General features: G+C 33.9%; 1 protein-coding gene across 2 annotated transcripts; it reads right to left on the reverse strand.

Moving 5' to 3' along the window:
* Positions 1-359: 359 nt before the first annotated feature.
* Positions 360-23,899, reverse strand: LOC109021335. 2 transcript variants are annotated; one of them, XM_035683061.1, is made up of 9 exons: positions 22,900-23,899; positions 22,755-22,781; positions 19,947-22,656; positions 15,950-16,450; positions 15,050-15,787; positions 13,289-14,026; positions 11,862-12,596; positions 10,451-10,937; positions 360-662 (listed from the first exon to the last, which is right to left on the reverse strand). In XM_035683061.1, exons 3-8 carry the CDS (start codon positions 22,653-22,655, stop codon positions 10,632-10,634), a joined length of 5,727 nt encoding a protein of 1,908 aa, XP_035538954.1. In that variant the 5' UTR covers position 22,656; positions 22,755-22,781; positions 22,900-23,899; the 3' UTR covers positions 360-662; positions 10,451-10,631. The 2 variants fall into 2 exon arrangements, with proteins under 2 accessions (XP_035538954.1, XP_035538953.1); XM_035683060.1 differs by having other exon boundaries at positions 19,947-22,781.
* Between the last annotated feature and the right edge of the window lie 1,221 nt (positions 23,900-25,120).

Genomic DNA, 25,120 nt, shown 5'->3' on the forward strand with positions numbered 1-25,120 from the left:
TTCCTTTCTGTTTTAATTTTAATTTTTTCAAATTTTTTCAAATATTATTATTTTTAAAAGGACATCCGGTTATGTGATGACCCCAGGCCCCACTTGGAATTGGACGAAGACTGAAGATTTGGGACATGCAACTCAAGATTATAGACCCCTCGTTCATGACAGTTAAATGTAATGCATGTGACGCCCCCAGATTCTGCTTGAGATCAAACGGACATCTGAAGCGTCGGGACATGCAACACAAGTTTATATCCCCTGTTTATGATAATTAAAGATGCAATACACCTAACATGCAACTAACAATATGCAATATTTGTAGCGAATGCATTTTTTCTTTAAGCAATACAATGTATTAGAAGTAATGTATCACAAAAACATAAATATGCTTTATGACATTCACAATATAACTAATATCCAAAAGGTTACAATACTTGTCCAACAAGTTTATAACATAATTAGTACTGGGGACAGCTCCCTAAGTACATGCAAAACTATAGTAACTCGTAGGCTAATCCATCAATTAGCTTGCGCAACTCGATTAAAGATGTCATAATACTATCGAGGAAACGAAGCATAAAAGTGATGAGCTCCACGTCGTGTTGTTGTTGTCTAGTCGATTGCCTCTAGTTGATCATCTGCCGCATCTCCTAATCCTGGCACATGATCTACCATTCCAATGGGAATGGTAGTTGAAACTATCATGGTGAGATTTGATCACAAATTTCAACAATTTAATAGGAAATGTAACAGTTTAAATATGCATGCATGACAATAAAAGTATGAATGCATGCATGATAATTATAAATAAGCATGACATGACTTGACATATAACATGGCATGAACCGATGACTTAAACGTAACACAAACTAAACTTGAAACATGACATAAAGCTAAACGTGAATTGAACATGAACACGTTAAATAACATGAGCATAAATGTGAAATATATGAACTTAGAATCTTATTCAATAATTAAGCATGATTAATAAAAGCGAAATGTGGATGCTACACAGGTCCCCTTGAGCCTTGTGTCCCTACCGAATACTACATCATAATACAGGTATTTGCACCAACCACGAGTGCGTTAACGTACGTGCTAGTTCATATGTATTTGCACCTGTTGTAGAATATGTAATATACATATTCCATGTCAGGCATCTGCACCAACACGGGTACGTATAAAATGAAATTGAAATGTTAGGAGGCACCATCAGCATTAATGTCATTCTTCGCTCCGATAACCAGTTAATTATACCTCCATTCGAAGCTTGTTGAACTTGACCTTGTCAATTCAGGGGTTTTCACACTAAATTAGACACTCCGGCATGAACAAAAGAGTTCCACTAGAATATTATCTCATCATAATATTTAAGGTCATGATAAAAATGTAAACAAACTTAATTGACATGAAAATACTGATCTTCGAGATACACAAACTGTACTCAAAACACAACATGATGTGAAACGAAAAGACAGATGACTTGACGTAACATAGTGTGACATGTATATGAGATGCATGACTTGAAGTAACATGAAACAGACAAACATTACATGCATGACATAATATATAACAAATAACGTTACATGACATGACATAACATGTAACAGATAACATTACATGATATGGCATAACAGGTAACAAATAATATTACATGACAGAATATATATATATATATATATAGCATAACAGATAAATATTGTGTGACAAAATATATCGTGTAACAGTTAAATATTTCATGATAGAATATTATGTGTAATAAAAAAACAGGTAGTGACATGGTATAGCATGTCATAAATGATAACATAAGTACATAAACAATTAGTTCCCTTACTCATCACACATACATAGTAATCAGACGGTAAGTTAAAATCTAACTTATAGTAATTGCCGCGTTACGTGGGATTAAGCAAAAATACGAGAAACTGAGTAGGGATTCTAAAAGTTAGAAACATTATTACCAATAACTTAATAACATGAAAAATGCTAATTTAGAGTAAGATTACTATTTTACCAGCTAGATGTAGAAAATGATCATTTTACTCTTAACTTAAGGATTTCACATCCTAACTCCAAAAATATCAAAATTTATATTCTTCATATAAATTTTATTCTAAACTCAAATATCAACATAGAAAAATTTAAAACAATTCTCAAGCATAAAAATCACACCAAGGCTGAAACTCCCTTAGGCCATTTCTTTTTAATTTTTGTTGTAATTTTATCCAACTTCAACACTCATACTTAAACCAAAATATTGCAATATAAATCATCACATCTTGTACTTAAAAGCATGCTTAAAACAACCAACACTTCCAATAAACACAACTTTTTAGTAAAAAGATTCAAACTTTTTTAACTAAAATACAAACCCTTAAATCTCAAGGTCTTAGCCTGCATTTGATTCCAAAACTCAGCTGAGCCCAGCCTAACTTTAAGCTGAGTCTAACATCCAAACACCCAACACTCAAATTATCAAATTCATACTAACTCAAAACATTTTACATGTGGGACTCATAACTTTTTTCAACTTAAAACATCTTTATACGTAAGACCTACAACTTTTTCAATTTCCCATAAAAAGTACTAAATTTATCTTTACATCCAAACACATTTTAAACTCAATTTAGATGGGCTACACATAACTCTCCCCGCTACTCAACTCACTACTATTTATAAAGAACTCAACTTAGTTGATCTCAACTCAACATTCAAACACAACATTACTCTTTTAAAAAATATCTCCAAGAACTCCAAAAATTCAAAACTTTCTTCTAACATGTTCATAACACACTCCTAAGAATTATCATGTTTTAAATTAACATATAAAAGTCACCAAAAATCACAAAATCTCATTTGAAGTACTCGACTCCAACACTTAGGCAAAAAACAGAATTGTTTCTTGACTTTGATTTGATCAAACACTTGATTTGAGACGTACCAAGAAGAAATTTTCAAACCAACATCACATGCTTAAAAATGTGTCCTAAAGTAGATCCAAACATTAAACTTAAAATCACAAGACTAAAAATAAATCAAAATATGGATCTAGCCAAAATCATCAAACTTTTGACCCAACCGAGTATTCTCTTGCATAAAAATTCATATCTTTGAAACTAACACAAAAAATCTTCAAACTAACATCCTAAGATGTATATAAAAGGTTTAGAATAATCAAATAAAATTATCAAAGCAATTGGAGTAAGATTAAACTACAAAATATCCAAACTTTCTTAAAACAAAAACTGTTTTTCTTTCTCCAATTTCTAACATTTTAGATCAAATAAAATCTTTCATCAAAAACTTTAATCATGTAATGAATCTTCAACAAACATTCATATAAATATGTTAACAAGACTATAAAAATTTCGGATTGAGATTTGTCCATTAGTTTGGTCAAAAACTCCAAAATGCAATATATTATCCAATTTATTGCCAAGATTGACCTTTTTATAGTTAAAATAACTTTCGACAGATCATATAACTAGCCTGAAAGGGAAACAACTTACATGAAGGAAGCTTAGTGAGATAATACTTACAAGAGCTTCGAACATTGAAGGCAAGAAAGCTCAAAAAACTGCTCGAGAGATGACTCTAGTGTTCTCTCCAAGAATCAAAATGAAAAATGGTGAAATGAGTGAAAGGAAGATCTGCATGCCTAATACACTTCTAAAGAGTGAAGTATAGGCTTGAGTGACATCTTGATGGATGATGATTAGGTCACAAAAATGTGCAAATAGTGAGTGAGAATGAGATACTGCCACTGACATGTAGAAGGGAGGTGGTAAGATGGATTTTCCTCTCACATCAAGTGACTATTTGAGATTGTCGTGGGCAAGAGGTTGGTTTGCCATGAGTGGTTGGAAACTTCCTCAAGAAACTTTGCCAAGGTAGCAAAAATTCTTGAGCTTTAATGGACCTTAAACAAGTGGACTCCATTTTAGGGTTTAGAGAGGGTTTTGTTAGAGTTTAAGATGCTATCAAGTTCAAATTTAGTTTTTCTTGGCCTAATCAAATTTTCAAGTTTTAAACGGCTGAATAATGAGGTCATAACATGAATTTGATAGATCAGTAGGATATAAAAATAATTTAATTAAGTGATTAAACACAATGCTAAAAATTGTCAATCAGTTCAGATTAGGGTTTAGAAATCAAATTTAGGGTTTAGGAAAACCGTTTTGGGTTTCAGTTTCAACCAAGTTTTAAGGTTTCAATTGGATTTCAACTATTTAGGGTTTCACTAGGCTTGGCACAAAATGGATGATTAGATGGAATATGATTTTGCTTAGGTGGCATGATTTCATATCTTAATTTCCTTTACATTTCTATCTTATGATTCCTCTTGCTGCAAAGTGTCCAATATTATTCACCAAGTGTGGCTAAGATCTTGCCAAGTGTCCAAAAAAAATTCTCTAACCTAATTTGGACATTCTACATTGTAATTTTGAAAACATTGCACTTGGTACTACTATTGAGGTTACCATTCAATCTGGAAAAAGTGAAAATAAATTTTGCACTATAAAATTCTAAATATACACATTAATTTAACTATGCAATTCGTTTATCGAAATTCAATTTTGAAGTACCTCGAAATAAACAAAATGCATTTTCAAACAAGTGTTTCATTCAAAAATTGTAAATGGATTTATGCGCTATTCTGACACTTTCAACTATCTCAAATAAATAAACTCGCACTTTTGGCACCGCTGACTATGCTGACAGACTAAAACTTATGCGATTGATCAATTCATGGAAACTTATGAAGTTTTCACAAGATTCCTAAAACCTATAGAAATTTTACCATTGAATTTCTAACAGACTGTTACAATGCACCTAGCATATTTCTAGTAATATGCAATAATTGTAGAGGAAAAAGTTCATTTCTAAGTAAAGTTTTGAGCAATCAAAATATGGTACCAAAATAAAGTAACTATTAAATCCCAAAATATTTGTTCAAGATATTTCCCAGGGTTTCAACTGCAACCCTTGGTACCGAGTTAATCATCAAAAAGGGCATAGATCAAATGTAAGTGACATATAGGCTATTCAATTTTCCAAGTACAACGTTCCTTCCGATTCAAAATTTCTTGAGCTTTCTTGATGCGCTTAAGTAGCTTTATCAAGTCGATTACTACGTCTTCGAGGATATCTACCCTAACATGCTAAGAGCTAGAGGCCACACTGCTCTCGCCCTTCCTAGTGCCTTCCTCGCTAAATTCCTCTTTAGTCCTTGGGAAATCTAAGCGCTTGCGCTTCCCCATCGCTATCGTCTATTCATGTCACAACTTTTACTCTTCCGAGGGGATTGTAGTAGAAACTATCAAGGTGAGATTTCTCGTAGAAAGTTAAACCAATAATATACAAGAAGATAATATAAACATGTAAAGGTAAACCATGAGTATGACTGCATGGACATGAACTTGACTGAAAACTCACTTATTTCTTGTACGTGTTCCTTACAAAACATTGACCTTGCAATCATGTAACAGAGTAACAAAGATACAATGTAACAAAAAATCATTTTCGATTCATATAATCTATTTGTACTCATTAAGCCATATAACCATGTGGGTAGATACCTCACGGCTTACCCTAGGAACCATGGGCTCCCTACTAATTAGCACATCATATTGTCGGCCCTCTTGACCAGGTGTGAGTACGTCAGAGTCCATATGATATGGTAGTTTACAACTTACCTTAACCGCATTTTTCATGTATTGCAACCATTAGCGTTAAGTGCTACTTTGCTCTAGAATCCATTAAAAAAAATCCATTTGAAGTCCGTTAACTGTGCTTCGTCAGCCCAAGGGTCACTTGTGACCAATCGCTCATTTTTCTCTTGATTGGTCACGAGTCTTGCCTTTACATTTTGAATCTCGAATTTGTGTTTTAAATTTATTCGATATTTTTTAAGCGAGCTAAGTATTTTAAAATCTTCGAAATATTTTAAATGTCCAAAATTGTTTTAAATGTTGTAATTTTTAGTATTATTGAACAAACCCTAATTTTCTAATAAGCCTTTTTATATTTTGGAGTTCTGAAAATAATATAGTTTTAGAAAATCATTTTATTTAAATGATTTTAGTTCTTTAGAATATTATTTAATATTCACTATTTTATTTTATATTAAGAACTCTATTTATTTAGATGCTTTTATTTCTCTTAAGAAATATTTATGAAAAAAAACTCATCATTTTATTTTATGATGAAAAGTATTATTTTTGGATCAATACAACAAAGTTGTGTTTTTACATTTAGTCTAATTCACTTTCCTTTCTATTTTCTTTATGTCCTTTCTCCTATTTCCAAGTGTTTAATCTTCACCGTTAGATCTAGGTTAGAAACCCCAAGATATAGAGCCTAGATTGATTGCTCGAAAACTCTAATTTTTTCCCACATCCTTTCCCCTCTTCTCTCTCTCTCTCTCTCTCTCTCTCTCTCTCTTCCCTCCCTCTAGTCGTCACCCTTGACTCTCTCTTCTCCCTTGCCTCACTGCACACCAGCCACCGCCGCTGACAGCGCAACCTCGAACATCCACCCTCACGCCTTCGCCAACGACTAGCCCCTCATCCATCACAGCCTCACCCTCATCCCTCAAATCTCCCTCTCTCTCCTCCTCCCCAAATCTCACTCCCTCTCTTCGTCACTCTCTTTCAGTAGACCACCCAACGACGCCGCGCCTCGCCACCATGAGCAATCCCACAAACCTCACTGCAACCAGCCCTCCTCCCTTTCAGCCTTCCCTCACAATTGGATATTTAAATGGATTATATGTTAACCTTAAGTGATAAAGGAGTATAACACATGTATGTTTGGTGGATTGTATATGTATGTTTGGTTTATGTAATATGTTTATAGGTGAGGAAGTGAATGAGAACTTAAGTTGATGTTAGATTGGATTGTTTGTGTGGATGACGGTTATTGTATTTATAGTTAGGATCTAATGGTTAAGCGAGACTAATTTGTAAAGCTTGTTGAGTGATGCTTTGAAGGTTAAAGTGAAGCATGTGAGCTCACTTTTATTAGTTAGAAAATGAAGTTAGGCTTTTAGATTCATAGTTTAGACTTGGGATTTATGAATACGGTTATTCATCAAGGATTGGGTGATAACATGTGTAAGTGAAGTGGATTGGATATTATGAATACCTAGAGATGTGAGTTTGTACAATTAGGAACATTATGAAGAAGTATGCAAGTAAATAGAAGGTGGAAGTTATTTTGACAATAACTAGTCTAAGTGGAGGTTAAGGCCATGTGGAAGAGAATGCACTAAGGTTTAGGAGTAGTTTTATTATGCAAGTTCTAAGTTTAAGTTTCATATGTAAATGAAGAAGGAAATGACGTAAAGCTAGGTATGCATGTATGTTGCCATATAACATGCACATGAAATGTAAATAGCATGGAGTTCATATAAGTATTATATTCATACTCTTCTAGAGTTTTCTAAAAGATATGAATGAAAGAGAGATGTTTTATTTATGAAAGGGAAATAATATGTTTTTATGAGAAAAATTTTCTTTTATGAAATGAAAGTAAAATAAATGTTTTCTTAGAATGACAGTACTTTATGAATCTATGCTAAGGTATTAATATTTAAGTATATGTATATAATGGTCTTCTTTGGTAGCCCCTTTTTTTGCACCCAAAGAATAGTTGTATGCATGTGAACGGATGTTATATGTAGTACGTATTGTATTTATGTTCCATGAAATGAAATGATGAGGTTTTATGCTTTATGTTATAAAACGATGTTTTATGAAATGAAATGGACTGATGAATGAAAATAATGAAAATAAAATGAATGAATGAAAGAAAAGAAAATGATAGAAAAGAAATGAATGTTTTAATGTATGAAGCTACGTAACGGTCATGACTGAATGAATGAATGATGGTACCAATGGACTGGGCAAATTGCAATGCCGGGTAAATAGTACTGGTAGTGCACCTTGTGCTACCCCCCTGATTTAGGGATTCCCAACCCATAGCCACAGGCAAAATCGGTTCCAAAAGATCGCTAACCCTAACACACGAGGCATAATAATATATATATACCGCAAAAAAAAAAAAAAAAAAGTGATAAGAAAAATGGGATGTATGAAATGCTTGTTTTATGAAGGAATGTACAAGGTGAGAAATATTTTGAGGAATGAAAATCTTTTTAAAAGAAAATTTTCACCTTGTAATGTTTTTAAAGAAAATAAAACATTTTATGTAAAATCTATATATGAATGACAAATGCATAAATGAAACTTATGTTAGTATATTTTTACAGTATAAAATAATACTTACCGAGTATTTGACTCATTTTGTTTTAATGTGTACCCCACCTAGGAATCAAATAAAGACAAGCATCAGGATAGACATGGCCTAAGAAAGAGATGACAGAAGCCTAGTCTTTTGTGTAATATATTTAATCCTATTTTATAAAATGACTTGTATTTTAGTTTAATGAATTTCGTTGCAAAACTCTCTTAGATTTGTAAATGCAAGATTTAAATTTTAACTATAAAATCTTTTATATATTGGGAAGGGAAAGAAAAGTCTTATTATTATTATTTTTTTTTTTTTAAATTCAGTAATTCTTGTATCGTTTTCTAAAGTTTTTTTCTAATTTAATCACTCTAGAGTGGACAATGGAGTTTCACTAGGATATTTCTTCATCCTAACATTGGGATTGTGACAAAACCATTTTTAATGGACAACCTAAAAATGTAATTTTCATACAATAATGTCATATACTTGTGCCAAATGCAAAGAGTGCATCACATATACAACTTGAAAGAATTAGATCATGTCCAAACATATACTTGCATACCACATGTGAGAGTTCAACAAATCATATATCAATTCTCCAAATCTGAAAATGTCATATGAACCAAGCATTTAACAAGCAAACATTTGAGCATAGCATCCACATAAGAGATATGAATCATGGCATGTAACGAGTAGAAATTCCATAATCTAATTTGAACAATCAAGATGCAAAATTTACGCATAAACATAAATTCATTATCCAAGAGTAAGTTAGAGGTTAATTTACAAATTTCCAGATGTAAAATATATCAACGACCAAGCAAGCTGGAAGTGTACGTTTTTAAACTATTAGATTCGGATTTAACATTAAACCTAACATGTGCGACATGAACTAGGATTTTGTACTCTTAACCCTACTCAGCTACAAGCTCCTTCTTGTGACTCACATAACACATTGACTTTTGGTGCGAACGATGCAAGTGTGTATAAGGTGTGTGTGGTTTACTCGGCACAACCCTAAAGGTCGAAATGCATGGAACCCTTAGGTTAAGCTTCTTACAACAAGACTAAGTGGAATTTTATACAAACCATAGCAAGAGCCGAACATGTAATGGAAAGGATCAATCTTTTTTTTTTTTTTTTTTTTTCATTTTGTCATCAAGCTCAAGTCCTTTGGAAAAGGAACTCTAGATAAACTAAGCAAAGTTGTGTTTGGTTGCCCTCTTTTTGGTAGAACCAAACACATCCTTTGTCCTGCGGGACTTACAACAAGGCCATATCACATTCCCTACAACTTCCTTAGGCCATACCACTTTGCCCCAACTCTTGTGTGTGTGCGTGTTCATGTGGAGGAAATGAGATGGAAACCCAAAGATCCTTACCGTGCCAAAGACCCTTCTTCTCGTGAGGTTCTCAATTCCTCCCTATGCTTGTGTGAAGATGGCGTGTGGGTGGAAGAATGGTGTTTGCTTCTTTTCCTTCTAGGGTGGGCGAGAAAGAGAGGATGAGAGGGGAGAAAAATCTAAAAATGACCTTTGATATTCTTCGGGAAAGGGTAAGGGCACCTTGCCATTAATGCCCCTTTATAAATGCTTCTTGTCCCCCCACTAACTCTCTCTCTTATCATTACTCTGATGTGGAAACCGAATAGTTGCTACTGCAGCTAATGCATGAATGTCATTTGGCAAGTGTGTCCTTTGCCATGCCCAAAAATATTTTTCCTCCCTTTCTTCTTCCACTTTTGGCCTTTCCCCTTCCTTCTTATAAGCTTCTTCTAGAAGCTTGGTTGTATGCTTGCCAAGTGGCAAGTTGCTTGCCAAAACTGAAAATCTTCCTATGGCTTTAATAATTCTGGTTTAGGGAAACTCTAGGGTCTTTCTCCCCTCCTTACACCAAAACCCTAATTAGGTTTTTCCAAAACCCTAAACCTTTATGGCTGAAAATCACTAGACTTTGGGCTTCTTTCTGGGCTTGGGCGCCTACCTAACTAGCGAAACATAGGGTCCACTTTACTTACAAGGTTCTAGTCTTGATAATTTGTTGGGCTCAAATCTAATTGGACCAAGACATAACATGGAAAAGCAATGAGGACTTGGCTTAGCCCGAGTTATCACATCTCCCCCCTTTAAGAAAAGATTTCGTTCTCGGAATCGGCACCGAAGTTATCGTAAAACAGAATTAATCTAAAGGAGTAACTACTCACTTGAAGGAATACGTCCGCTAGCTGCAGTTGAGTCTTCAGACGAATAAGGTAAAGGTACTTTCTTCTCTTCTTCTGTGATGGAGTCCTGCGACAAATAAAAGATCGCATCCACATTGAGGTCATAATACATATTCGTCCTTAACTCGTTCAACTTGTGTTCTATGGTGGCCTCATCATCTTCCTAAGGTTGGTCTTCCTCACAAACATGAAGACGATCAAATGAGGTATCGGAGATTTCTAATGCTAGGTGCCCTCTAGCTCGGGTCTCAGAAGCGTGACTTGATTCTGCCTCTTGATTAAGCCCTAATACTTGCAATTGCAACGTACATGTCTCTCCAAATTGTGTCTCTGGTGGAGGAGCTAATTCTTTAGGACCACAAAGCACCTCAAGAACTTTTAAATTTCCAAAAAATTCCTCCAAAAACTGGCCATACCATATGGTGTGATTGTGCTCCAATCTCAAAATCTCCAAGTTGGGGAATGTATCCTATAAGAATAAAAGAAATAAACAAAACAATGTTAGCGCTGAATTCCCTCAAGAAGTTAAGGTAAGGTCATAGAATAGGTTTTAGGGATTGTGAAACAGACTACAGCCATGCAGAATTCTCTACAGTTAACGATAAGATATATATATATATACACTAGGGAACAGTCCCGGATGCATTAGCCCTAGAGTGCACCTGACATAATGATTTAAATAAATAAAAAAGTAAAAAAGTCATTAACTTATTTGTCTGGGAAAAGAAAATACTAGGTTAAAAAAAGACAAAAAATCAAGATTAAAAAAAAAATCTAAACTTCAATAAAGTATCTAACCGTAGGGCTATTAAGAGTCTTTTGGTAAAATATGATCATTTATTAAATTCTACAAGGGAGCTACACATCAAACAATCAAGGGTCTTAAGGACCTTTTGGTAAAACAGGATCCCTCATTAAATTCTACAAGGGAGTTACACATCAAATGATGAAAGGTTTTAATGGCCTTTTGGTAAAACAGGACTTAATGGACTTAACGGAAAAGTAATAAAAGTTAACAGAAAAACAACAAAAGTTATTATTCACAGTTAGATAGCTACTTATTATAATAAAGTATATATATATAGTCCCAACATGTTACAAGAATATACCTCGATAAAAAATAAATAAATAACAAAGTGAGGAAAGGTTAAAGAGCAATACTATGAATATTTGAGCAGCAAAAGTCTACACAAAATGATGTTCAGTTTATTATGCAAAGTAAATACAAGGTATAGCAAAGAGTGTTTTGGAGGAAAACATTTTCTGGAACTAAGATAACCCTCGATTCGTTTGATTAGCTGCAATGATATTCTGAGTGATAATCCCATATTTCTGGGTCATGGATATAATTTCTTGTATACAAACAATAAAACAGTTGTTGGTTGCTCCTTACCTCTTCAACTACGAAAAGGGGTTGTTGGCTATTGGAGGTCTTATGTTGGCTCTGTTGAACTGTTTGTTGAAAGCTCCAAAATTTTGATGAAAATATCTCAACTTGATAGCACTCGGACACATCCAATTCTGTCAACAATGGCCATTCTGAAGTATGCAGTCCCGAGGAAAACCACTTGAGGTTTGGCAATGCTCTGAGTTTCAAGTAAGTTACTTTAGGAAACACAAGTCTCGATACTGCTTCACTACCCCTCTCAACAATTGCCTCAACTCCACAGCTATCTATCCTGAGTTTCTTCAATTGCACGAGAGTTCTAGCCACAGAGGCTGGAAATAGACTTTTCAGGTTCCCACATCCTACCGCAAATACCGTCTGCAGATTTTCAAAGCTTAAAATTCCTTCGGGATCTTCATTCCATATGTGCTTCAGTTTTGGCAGACGAATCAAATACAATTCTTTCAATTGGGTGACTGTTTCAACATGCCTCTCTTTATCATTTTTCCCCTGGAGTTCAAATACTTCCTGTAGTGAACCACAATCATTTATATGCACCGCTTCTAGACTCTGGAATCTCCTTAGCATATTAAATTGAAAGACGTGCAAAAGATCTTCACAAAATCGAATACGCAATGTTTGAAGATTGCGAAAGGAATCTGCAACTAGTCGGTTGTGCCATATGATCATCAACTTATCCATGTAGGAAATTACCAATGTTTCCAAACTTGGGAAAGCAACCTGCAAAACTTATACCAATTCACTAAGACATACATAAACATAACTACACGTTATTGGAAAGAAGATACAAAATATGATAACAAGTTAATAAATTTAGAACCCCTTAAAGGCACCTAGCTCTTTCTAAGCAAGCGGAAATGAATAAAAGGAAATGCATGCAAAATCATGCAAAGAACATTCTGCCTTGCACTGCAAATACTTCTCATGAACGACAGTTAATTCTATTTTGTACTCAAGAATATTGCCAAATATTAGTTGGCAATGCGCGTAATATAGTCAGCAACAAATTGGTTTACATAATAAAATTCAAGTTATTCCTGTTTGAGATTGTCATTACTGCCAAACATAATTGAATAGTTGCATACAAGATATGTGTAAATGATATTATTTATCGCATAATACTTCACATAGTTGAATATAAGATAGCTGGTAAAGATGAAAAAATTATTAAATTTATTATCTTAGAAAGGATAAGACTAGCAAAATCTGGTGCCACGGGAAAAACCAAAAAGGAGGTTTACGAAAAGAAGGAACAGCATCTTTATAGGAAAGAGATTGTTGTTGGTATGAAGATTCTTATCTTAAACTCGAGGTCATGCTCCAGATATCGCAATGAAAATAGTTCACTCTATCTAGGAGTATATCACATTCATCTAGTATGTGCATCTTAAAAGCGTAGTTAAGGCTTCTACCTCTTCAACCAAGAAAAGTGGTTGCTGAATATAGCTCCCATGTTGTCTTTCTTGAAGTGCTTCTTGGAAGCTCGTATACTCTGAAGCAAAGATGTGTACTTTTTGACATCTATCCACCCTCATATATTTTAACAATGGCCATTCTGAAGTATGTAACCCATGGTAAAACCACTTGAGTTCTACTAAACCTTGAAGATTTAAGCGAGTTACTTTAGGGAACACAAACCTTGGTACTGCCACTCTTGCTCCTTCTCCAGCAATAATTTCCTTCACCCCACATTTGATAATCCGAAGATCCTCCAATTGTAAGAGACTCCTAACAATTGATTCCGGAATGAAACTTTCCAAACTCTCACATCCCTTGGCATGTATCACTTTTAGATCTTGAAAGCTGCAGAGGTTTCCGCTATGCTTCTTCCATACACTTCTCAAGTTTGGTAGGCGAACCAAATACATTTCTTTCAAACAAGAAACTGTTACAGCTTGCATTTCCTTAGAATCTTGGCCTTGCAAGTCAAATACGTCTTGTAGCAAACCACAATCAGTTATCCTTAGAATCTTTAGGCTTTGGAATATTTTGAGCATATTAGAGTGAAATACGTGCAAAATATTTTTACAAAATTCAACATGCAACTTTTGAAGATTGTAAAAGGAATCTGCAACGAGCTTGTTATGCCATATAATTTTTAGGTTATCCATGTGGGAAATTGCCAGTGCTTCCAAGCTTGGGAATGCAACCTGCAAATTTAATCCTTATTTGTCAATGAAGACAAACTATATATCCAACTTAACCGTACATAACTGAAAATAAGATACAAACTATATCTTAGATAATTCTAGAATATTGAAAAGCATTGAAGCTCCCTAAAGCAGAGGGAGTGAAATTACAGAAAAAGCATACATAATCCACCTAGTTAAGAAGAGAAGAGGTTCCATGAATTAATTTGAAAAGTCCCATTAAACTACATTACTTACAAGGGTTTAGCATGCAAAATTGGAACTCTGTGTTCCTTCCACTTGCAAAATAAGCTAGATAACATCATAATCGCTATTGGTGGTTAGAGTTTAGTTTTCGTTGCTTTTATTTTTTTATTAGTTTCCATTTTCAACTTTCCTAATAACATAATGATTTTTATATTTTTCGGTATTCTTATTAACTCTGGAGAGGCTCTCTTTTCTTTTTTCATTTTTACTCTTTAGTCATGTTAGGATTTCTTTCTAAGTAATACAGTCTTAGGGTATGCAAGCGCTGTACACTCCCTTCGAAAAAAGTAGGATCTACTATTAAAAAAATAATTTTTTCATGTGAGTCCTAGATTTATACACTTTTTTTCAAAAGAAGTGCGCGAGACTTACTCACCATAGGACTGCAAATATCATTTCTCTTTCTATTATCTTCTTTTTTTGGAGTCCTCATATATGGTGAAACTTATTTCATAATTGAGGTCATTGGGTTTAATAATATCTTAGGAGATATTTCTCTCTGTTTTACAACTAACCATTGGTATAACTGCTGATGCCTTCAAGAATTTCTTTGTGACATCACAAATATCTTACAACTTGGGAGAACGGTGATCATAGTTGATTCAATAAAAATAAGAATCACAACCAATGTATATGGAGAGACAAAGAGAGAGTGAAAGCATCTCACATTTCCATTAAAATTTTACATGTCGATTTCAATAAAAATAATTAAGTTCACTCTATCAAGAAGCAATATCATTTTGATCACTTCTACCCAAATGTAGTTAAGGCTCTTACCTCATCAACCAAGAAAAGGGGTTGTTTAATTGATATCATACCACGTTGGCTCTCTTGAGAAGCTTCTTGAAACATTGAAAGTTCAGAAGCAAATATCTCAACTTCTGGGCATCTATGTACCCGCATATCTTTCAGCATTGGCCATTCCGATGTATGCACTCTTGGGTAAAACCACTTGAGTCTGGGTAGCACTTTCAGATTTAAGAGAGTTACTTGAGGAAACCTGAATCTAGCAATTGCCTCTCTCCCATCCCACGCAACAATTTCCTCCACTCCACAATCAACTATCTGAAGCTTCTCTAATTGCTTAAGAAATCTAGCCACCGTGGTTGGAAAGAAACTTTTCAAACTCTCACACCCTTTTGCATGTATTTGTTTTAAGTTTCGGAATCGAAAAAGTGGTTCAGGGTCTTTATTCCATACATGCTTCATTCTGGGTAGACGACTCAAAAGCAATTCCTTCAACTGAGTGTCTATTACAACATGTGTTTCATTAAAATTTAGACTTTGCAAGTCAAATACTTCTTGTAGTGCACCACAATTAGCCATGATAAGTGTCTCTAGACTCCCGAATCTTGTCAGCATATTGGATTGAAAAACATTCACAAGTTGTTCACAAAATTCAACCTTTAAAAATCGTAGCTTGCAAAATGAATCTGCTGCAAACTGGTTTTGCCAGATGATTTTCAAGTAATCCATGTGGGAGATTTCCAATCTTTCCAAACTTGGGAAGACTACCTACAGGGTTCATCGAGTTTGTTAATGGCATACCCAAGTATAAAGACTCGCATAATAGAATTAAGAAAAGATACATCCAAATAAACTGCCAAAGATTGTTTAAGGTTAGAATCTGAAAAATTAAAAACTGTAACAAAATGATAAGTAAAAAAAAAAGCTTACCTCTTCATTGAATAAAGGCTGCATCTCCATTGCATTGTTGGCTATCATGCCTGAACTGGAAGTATTGAATATGAATGTCCTTAAATTAGGGCAATATTCTATCTGGAGCTTCTCCAAGGATGGAAATTTTATCTTTCTTCCTATACAGAATCTTTTGAGGATTGGAAGATCTTTTAGGCAGAGAAGTTTTAGTTTAGGGAAGAAAACCATAGGACTTCTTTCCTCTCCTCCTAAATCTTCTGTGAGCAGTATTTCTTCCAAAACCTTACATTCTAGTACGTGAAGATCTTTGAGTTGCACCATAAATCTAGCTATAGAGTATGACAGTATGTATTTTATATGACTAGAGCCTTGTACATGCAAGGACAACAAATTTTGAAACCTGGAGATTGTGCGCATGTATGTCACTCTACAAGAGGAACTTGCTTGAAGTTGGTTGTGGAAAATGTCTTCCAAGTCTGTTGAGGATAGCTCCAACCTTTCCAGATTGGGGAACACAACCTGGAGCAACAGTTAATTCTTTACTCTTCAACAAAGTAAAAGATGCACAAGCAAGGGCATGCATAATATCTTCATTTTTGTTAACATTCTGGCATAGAATGCTTGGAAGGAAAGAGTTCAAAAATAGATATAATCATTCCAAAATCATAGTTTGATCCCGACAAGTTTATATTTGGTTTAGGGCTGAGCAAAAATCCGACAATCCGACTCCGAATCCAACTCCGCTCCGGTTCCGCTCCGACTCCGACCCTCCTTCTCCGCCTCCGACCCTCCGCCTTCGCCTCCGACGTGACCCTCCGAGTCCGCCTCCGATTTTATACAGATTTTATAAAAATGTGTTTTTCTATATATTAATTATTTAAATTTTATACAACTATATCTTATATAGTTAGTTAAACTCAATAATATACTAGTTAAATAATATATTTATACTATAATATATAGACTAAATTTACTAATAATAGTTTAGTATATGACTATATGTAAATATCATACTACTAAAAATTTACAATATTACTACCATGTTGTTCTAAATTACTAATGTATAAATATAATAGCATGTAATACTAATGTATATATAATATACTATAAACACTAAGATGCATAATAACATCAACATGTAATATTGTAATACATATACTAATGGATAAACACTAATCTATAAATTTATAATAACATATAATACTAATGTATAATAACTAAAGTATTATTCATATAAATTTTATATAACAATATCTTGTATTAATTATATTTTTTTACCTAATAAATTCTCAACATATTCATTTTGATAAATATATTAGTAATTCTAATATACATTAGTATAATAATTAGATTTATGGCCTAATACTAATACTATTAGTAAACCACTTTAAGCCTATATATAAATTACTATATAAATCACTATAGTATTAATTACTAATACTATATTACTATATGATACTATTAACTATAGTGATATATTAGTATTAGACATTAGTATACTAATACTATCAGTGATATAGTTAGTGTAATATAATAATATTTATACTAATACTATTATATAGTTATACTAAATTAAAATCACTATAGCAAATATTAATATATAGTTATGCTAATCACTATAACTAATACTAATACTAATATAGACTATAGTTATAACCTATAGTATTAAAACTATACTAAATCACTATAACTTATACTAATATATTATATAGTTATACTAAATCACTATAACTAATACTAATATAATTATACTAATCACTATAATTATATATAGTATTAATATCACTATTAGTATAATACTATAATATATAGTATTAATAATAACTAATACTAATATAAGTATTAGTATAACTAATATTTATATATATTAATATATATATATATATCAAGTATAAGAGATTAGAGATTTAATATATATATATATCAAGTATATTAGTTTATTACTAATATTTCATATACGGTGCCTTTTTTTTAATATTCATATATAATAATATATATCATATATTTTTTTATAAATTTTCATATATATATATATATATATAAAATAGATTCATATTAGTTAGTATACTACTATACAATACGGCGCCGTTTCTATTGCAATAGGACTTTCTTTTTAATTTTTGAATGCATGTTAGTATGTTACTTGTTTTATTTAGTTGTATTTTTTGTTATAATCAAAAGTTTAATTAGTTTAAATTGTAATGTTGAGAAAATTGAAATTTGAAAGCTCACAAATTTTTTTTTTTTTTAATTTAAAAAATGGGTCAAAAATGAAGTTAAAAAAGATAAAAAAAAATAATAAAAAAATCCGCTCCGACAAGTCGGAGTCAGAGTCGGAGCGGATTTTGTATATCTCGGAGTCGGAGTCGGAGGTCGGATTCGACCTCCGACAAAGTCGGAGTCGGAGTCGGAGGTTGGGCCCTCCGACTCCAAAAGCGTCGGTGCTTAGCCCTATTTGGTTATTAGTATTGTTTATGAGGCTTCTTGAGCTTGTTATTGGTGGTTTACAAAGAGTTAAAAAGGTGTTCAGATTAAGTGCAAAAGATCTTTGATAGGAAGATGGCTTACAAAAAAATTGTAATTATCAGCTGTCATTCTAAAATCTTGTTGGAGCAAATGAACTTGTAATTGAAAGGCACTTTGAGGTATGATGCCAATTCAAGTTTTGAACGACCAGACTTGTTTCATAGCTTTTAGATCAACCTTATACGCAGTCATGGAAGATGTACAGCTACATAAATAAATTGCATTTGCAAACTTGTAACACGCAGTACTCCATAGCAATTTGGACATGACAAATAAGTAGCCGCATTGTGAAGTTACTCTTAAAACATGAAATAGAAATAATAAATTTCTTAAATTAATTAGATGAGAATTGCTAAAGTCACAAAAGATTTCACAAATGATACGTAGATCTACTTTATAATAAAGAGCTTTTATTAATACAAGGAACGTTTAATTGAAACTATTGTACATATATATAAAAATCAAAAACTCTATGTGCATTCACTTTTGCGTACTCCTTGCACACTCCACTAATGTGATTGGCTGCATCAGCCTTTTTTAATATAAAATAACTGTTTTGGTCAATCACATTAGTAGAGTGTGCAAGGAGTACGCAAAAGTGACTATATGTAGCAGAACTCATATAAAATTGCCATGCTTCTTGTCCAAAAAGCTGAATCAAATAACTGAGTGATTAAGATAAGTGCAATCTTATTTTGGACCATATCTTAATTTAACTGAGTGATTAAAATTGCAATCTTATGTCCAAAACACCACAAACACAAACACTTTTCAATTTCAAATTTTCAAATTTTCAACTTTTTCATTTAATCATTACCTATTATTACAAAACTTTCCTAAACTTCCAAACAAAACATAAAAAATAACTCAAAATTTTCAAATCTTAAAACAAAAATTATATTAAAAAATTATATTCTAACAATATTATTTTAACTTTATAATATTTTTAATCAACTTTTTCTCTCATTTTTCAAAATCCCATAAAACATCTTAATTCAAATCATTTCACTAACATCCACAAATCATTTCACTACTATTCATAAATTTCTCATCTCATCTCATCTCAACATCCAAATAAGGCCTAAGATGTTCGCTATAATCTCACTTGAGCACTATCCGTTAATATGTGTATATGTTTTTTTTTTTTTTCACAATGGAAAATTTATCTCATTTGGCCATTAGTTATCACTTCACATTCACTTCATTTAACCACTAATACGGGATACACAACATTCTAGTGGTTCTAAAAGTTTTAGTTTATATTGTTGTAATTGTAATCATGATTACCAATGAGCATCCAATACCAAATATTTACTATGTGAAGAGTGGTTCACATGTAAATTAATTTGTGATCTTGTTCTACATGGATTCAGAATTTCCTTAATTGACATACTAAAACAACTATCTAGGAAATAGTGTTCTCAACACTTCTATGTAGGTGTGTGTTGCATGGGTTGCATCAATACATGGGGATTATACTTCAGTGTACCTGTTTGTCAAGAATTGGCAAGTAAAAATCAAGCTTGTTCTCTGGAATGATTTCTCCTGCATCAATTATGAATGGACTTTTTATGGTGAAGAAGCTTGCGAGCTTTGGAAGATGGTGCAGTGCCAAGCATCGCAGTTGAGGGAACACTATCATATTTTTGTCTTCTATTTCACCTTCTTCTTTCAGAACTATTGCTCCCATAATGCGGCATTCTCTGATATGCAATTCATTGAGCAGTGAAAGGCCCCTGGCTATTGATGAAGAGAAGACAAATTTTAGTTCATCACAACTTTCCAATTTCACGACTCTCAAATTACCGAAGGATGTTGAGGGAAGATGGCCACGACATATTTCTTCTAAACCAGACATATTTTTCAAAAGAAATGTGTCCAAGACAGGAAAGGCAATAATTGGAATCCGGGAGTTAACAATATATTTAATCTCAGAATTATTTTGGATATGGAGATGCTTCAGTTGTTGAAAACCTTCCATATCTAATTCATGCACAACACTCTTAACGCCCTTTAACTCGTCTAAATAGAGATTCTCTGTCCTCTTCAACAGCATTCTAATCCCATCATCTGATTTTAAGTTTGTTTGGAGCTTGAGTTTTAATGTTCGTGAGGTTTCACGCATACCAAACCTGCTTTCACAATTATCAAACCAAGTTTCATGCTTTTCAAACCAATCCCAGCGTACATTGCCAACAAGTATCATGTATCTTTCTAACTTTGTAAGCCAAATATCTTTTGGCAGATTGCTGGCATCTCGAATATGTATCTCTAGAGTGGTCAGATGTGACAAGTTCTTGAGTTCAGCAAGGTTAGCATTATTGTCAAGTCCTTCAGGATCCCATTGAATGAAACTATTTCCCACATACAGCTCTTCTAATTTCAACAAGCTTGATAGGACATTAGGTGGAATTAGTTCAAGTTTGGAACAACTGCTCAAATCCAACAACCGTATATCAGTCAACAATCCAACTTCTCTTGGAACTTTTGAAACATTGGATCCAGAAAGACTAAGAATTACTAAATTCTTGAGCTCTCCAATTACAGATATGTCTCCCAACTCACAATGCTCCAGACACAATGTTTGCAGGCTTCTAAGGAGATGAAGAGATGAAGGAAGTGATGGAAGTTGCATTTTAGTGAAACATAAAACTTTGAGCTCTCCCACCCGTTCAAAGAAAGTCTCTAGGATTTGCCAAGAACATTTTCCACCGTTTACATTGAATAATCTCAATTGTGGACATTCCATTTCATTAGGAAGGTCTTGGATTTCTCCACCAAAAATGGATAGCGTTTTGCATCTTTTTAAAGCATCCATGTCTGGCCATTTGTTTAACTCACCATCATCTCTCACCATAAATATGCTATGATCCTTTGATGCAATTAACATAGCAACATCACGAACAACGTCATGCATGACAAAATGTTCAGAGCTGTAGGGACAATCTAGCAACAAACAAGAGTCTTTCAGATTACGAACTAGTCTATATATTCTATTTCTTGCTTCTTCCAATGTACTGATACCCTGAAATAAACTGAGGCCGTAACAATATTTCAACAAGTCCAGATATCCAATGAAGTAACCCATATGAGCACAAAGCAAAAAGAAGGATTTCATGTCCTGACTTTCAAGACGACTATAACTCAGCTCTATAGAAGAATATATAGTTGATTGCATTCTTGTTAGGAAATTTGGACTGGGACTTCTAAGTTGACGAAGGGCATCCTTCCATTCATATAAAGTCTTTTTCTTTAATGCCTTAGAAACTGTTACAAGTGCAATAGGCAGTCCTGCACACTCTTTAGCAACCTCGGTCGCTGTGGCTCGGAAACTATCATCCTTAATAGAATCACCCACCATCTTCTCAAATAAACTCCATGCTTCTTCTTCAGGCAAAACTTTAAGTCCAATATCCTTTTGAGTGTCCATTTCACTCATTAATACATTTTGATTCCTAGATATCATTAGTATCTTGCATCCCTCGCAAGGAATTCCAATCGCCTCCAAATCAAGTTTCTCCCATATATCATCTAGGATAATCAAGATCTTTTTTTCTCTTCTTAACCTCTCCTGTAAACGAATTGCTCTTCCAGGTACAGTCTCCATATCAAACTTCAAATCTAGCATATCAGCGATTTCTCCTTGAATTCGTCTCATGTCTGGGCTATGCGTCACAACTGCCATAGCCACCTCATCGAATAACTTTTCTTTCTTGGCTTGCTTGGCTACTTCTCTTGCTAGTGTAGTCTTTCCAATCCCAGGCATCCCCCACAACCCAATCAGGTTGATGTTAGGATCTCCCAGTGACTCCAGAAGTTCCTTCACAGTTGAAATTCTTGACTCAAAGGTAATAAAATTCATATATATTGAAGTCTCTATCTTCTGTGAAGCAAGGCGATAGGAAACTCTATCAAATCTGCCATTCTCCAAGAGTTCGTCAATAACTTTCACTATGTTTTTTGCTTTCTGGCTTAGTTGATGCCTTAGCTTCAAGTTCAGGCATGCCCCATTCGAAGGCCTTGACTTTGCTTGTTCTTTTCCTTCAAGAACTTTCCTTGCCTCGTCAATAATCACTTCCACATCTGTTAGCCACTTGATAACATCGCCTTCAATTTCTTCACCGTTTCTTATAGCAGCATCAATGGAATGTTGCACCCTATCTCCAGCATTATGCAACTTCTCCATGCACTTCTTCATGCTTTCAATGTTTTTTTTATAGAAAAACGAATAACTAACCCATTTTCCAACTGGAGAAACTGTGTAGTTAACAATTGTTGATGCAATAGAAATAACTACCTCCATTCTTGCTTCAATTAAAGTCCCCTAGGAATAGAGAAATGATAAAATTCACAACAAGAACCCCTTTAGTTTTGGCTTTTCCCCCTTCCCATGATTAGTCAGCATAAAACCTAAAACTCATGCGGAGGAATTTGATTAAAACCTGTGTTTCTTCACATCATAATGGAAAAGCATAAGAATTTATAGACCTTTCTCTTCCACACCATCATTAGTTTCTATATCAGGTCATCAAGGCGTTCCTAGCTCTGAAAATTCAAACTGTGTAGATCAAAAAATTGAAGTTAGTAATATTGGAGATATGAAAATTCAAACAGGAATTGGTACAACTCATAAGCATTCAAGGTCAAGCTTCATATTTGGAAAACTTCTAATGATTTCATAGATGGCCAATGAAAGCAAATATAGAACTTGTTATGTTTATTGTATGCCATGAAATTCAATAACCATATCGAATGTAATATTTGTATATATAGGAGAAATCGAGTGATCACGCGCACAACACTTCAAAACACAAGATGAAACTAAAATAGATATAGAGATGAAAATTTTTATTTTAGAAAATACATAATATTGATGATAATAAGAATAATGACAATAATAATGATAATGATGATGATAATTTTCAAAAACAAAGGAGAGGCAATTGACAGCCAGCACAATTTTCCCTCTTCACCCAAGCAAGTGGCAAGTGGAGTTCGCCCAGATTGCATTGAGACACCCTCCCCCCAATTCATTTTTTCTATTTTCCCGTCATACACTCTCTTCCTCACAATATACTTTTCTCTCTTCACTCCCTCTCCTTGGTCGACCAACCCACCCCATTTACCTTCATTTCCCTCACTTTTCCACCTCCGAAAAAACACAAAACCCTAGCTACTAATAACTCAATCCCCTTAGCATGAATATTGGTAGTGTCGGGAACGAGTACAAGTGATGGAAACTTGGGTTTGTGGTAGGAAAGGCATTATGGTGCGACTGAGACTCTCCCGTAAGGAACAACCCAAAGGTGTGTCTGAGGAGGATCAACCACATAACGATCGGAATTACGCCATGGCTCAGGTGATTAATCGCATGACGGAGATGTAACGTTCAGAGACTCGGGTTGCAAGAAAATGAGTATAATTTCTTCCAGAGAAGTGACTTTACACTGTTCTGTTTTTATTCAGAAGTGATTGAAAGCAAAAGATAAAAAACATTCCTCGTGCTTATTTAAATTAGGGTTGGGCAGCGGGATCCCGCCCCTCCTCCGTGCGAGCAGGGCATGCCGGGGCGGGGTCCCCCATCCCGCATAGAGAGAGCCTAGCGGGGGCGGGACACGGGATGATCAGGGCGCTCCTGCTCCATATATAAAAAAAATTATTTATATATATATAAATAAATATATTGTATATAAATATATACAATTTATTAAAAATTTAAAATTATATTCAAGTCATTGGATTGCTTTGGCCTCCTAGGCCAACCTTTATATAGGAAGTCAAAGCAATACAATAGTCATCCTTAAGCAATGTGGGACTTACTATTTAAACACAATAAATTTTAATTTATTATTTAAATTATATTATATTATAATTTTTTTATAATTTAAACACAATATGGTGCCTAGGCGGGGGGCGGGGAGGATTGAATTTTTTCCCCTGGCACCGGGGCGGGGGGAAAATCCCCAACCCCGCATGGTGCGGTTGAGGGCACTCCCCGCCCCGCACCATGCAGGTATCAGCCCTAACTTAAATCCGAAAGAACTAAATACTAGTGTTTAATAATAAGCATGTGATTGATATACATCTAAATGTTTAAGATTTTCATCTTGCATAACACAAAGCATAAAAAAATTAAAAACCAAGTGGCTTGGCGAAAATGTCAGCCAACTGAGAAGCAACATGTAGGAGTGGTTTGAATTTAGAGATGAGTTGAGATGGGTTGAGATTGTTTGTAAATAATAGAATAAAAGTTGAATTGTTTATTATATTTTGTGTGAAAATTTAAAAAAGTTATTTTGGAATTTGAAAAAATTGAATTGTTTATTATATTTTATGTAGAAATTTGAGAAAGTTGTAGTGACGAGATGAGATAAGTTTTTGTGGATTTTAAATGCAAACGAGACCGTAATGTTTGAATAGGAAATGCACTGATTGATATATATCTAATATGAGATGTTGCAACGGCAGCAAGAGCTCTTTCAACAATCGCTACAGTAGCAACAAGTTCACCACTAGCGTGCTATGTAGAGGGGCTATTCGATTTTTAGCTTACTGTGTATCTGGGATTTTTTGGTATTTTTGTTTGTTTTTTTTATTTTTGAAAATAACCTCAAAAACTTTATATTGAAATTACGTGTTACAACTTGTATCATTAAGAAGGCA

Source organism: Juglans regia, chromosome 11 (assembly GCF_001411555.2).
Source record: "Juglans regia cultivar Chandler chromosome 11, Walnut 2.0, whole genome shotgun sequence".
Classification (NCBI taxonomy): domain Eukaryota; kingdom Viridiplantae; phylum Streptophyta; class Magnoliopsida; order Fagales; family Juglandaceae; genus Juglans; species Juglans regia.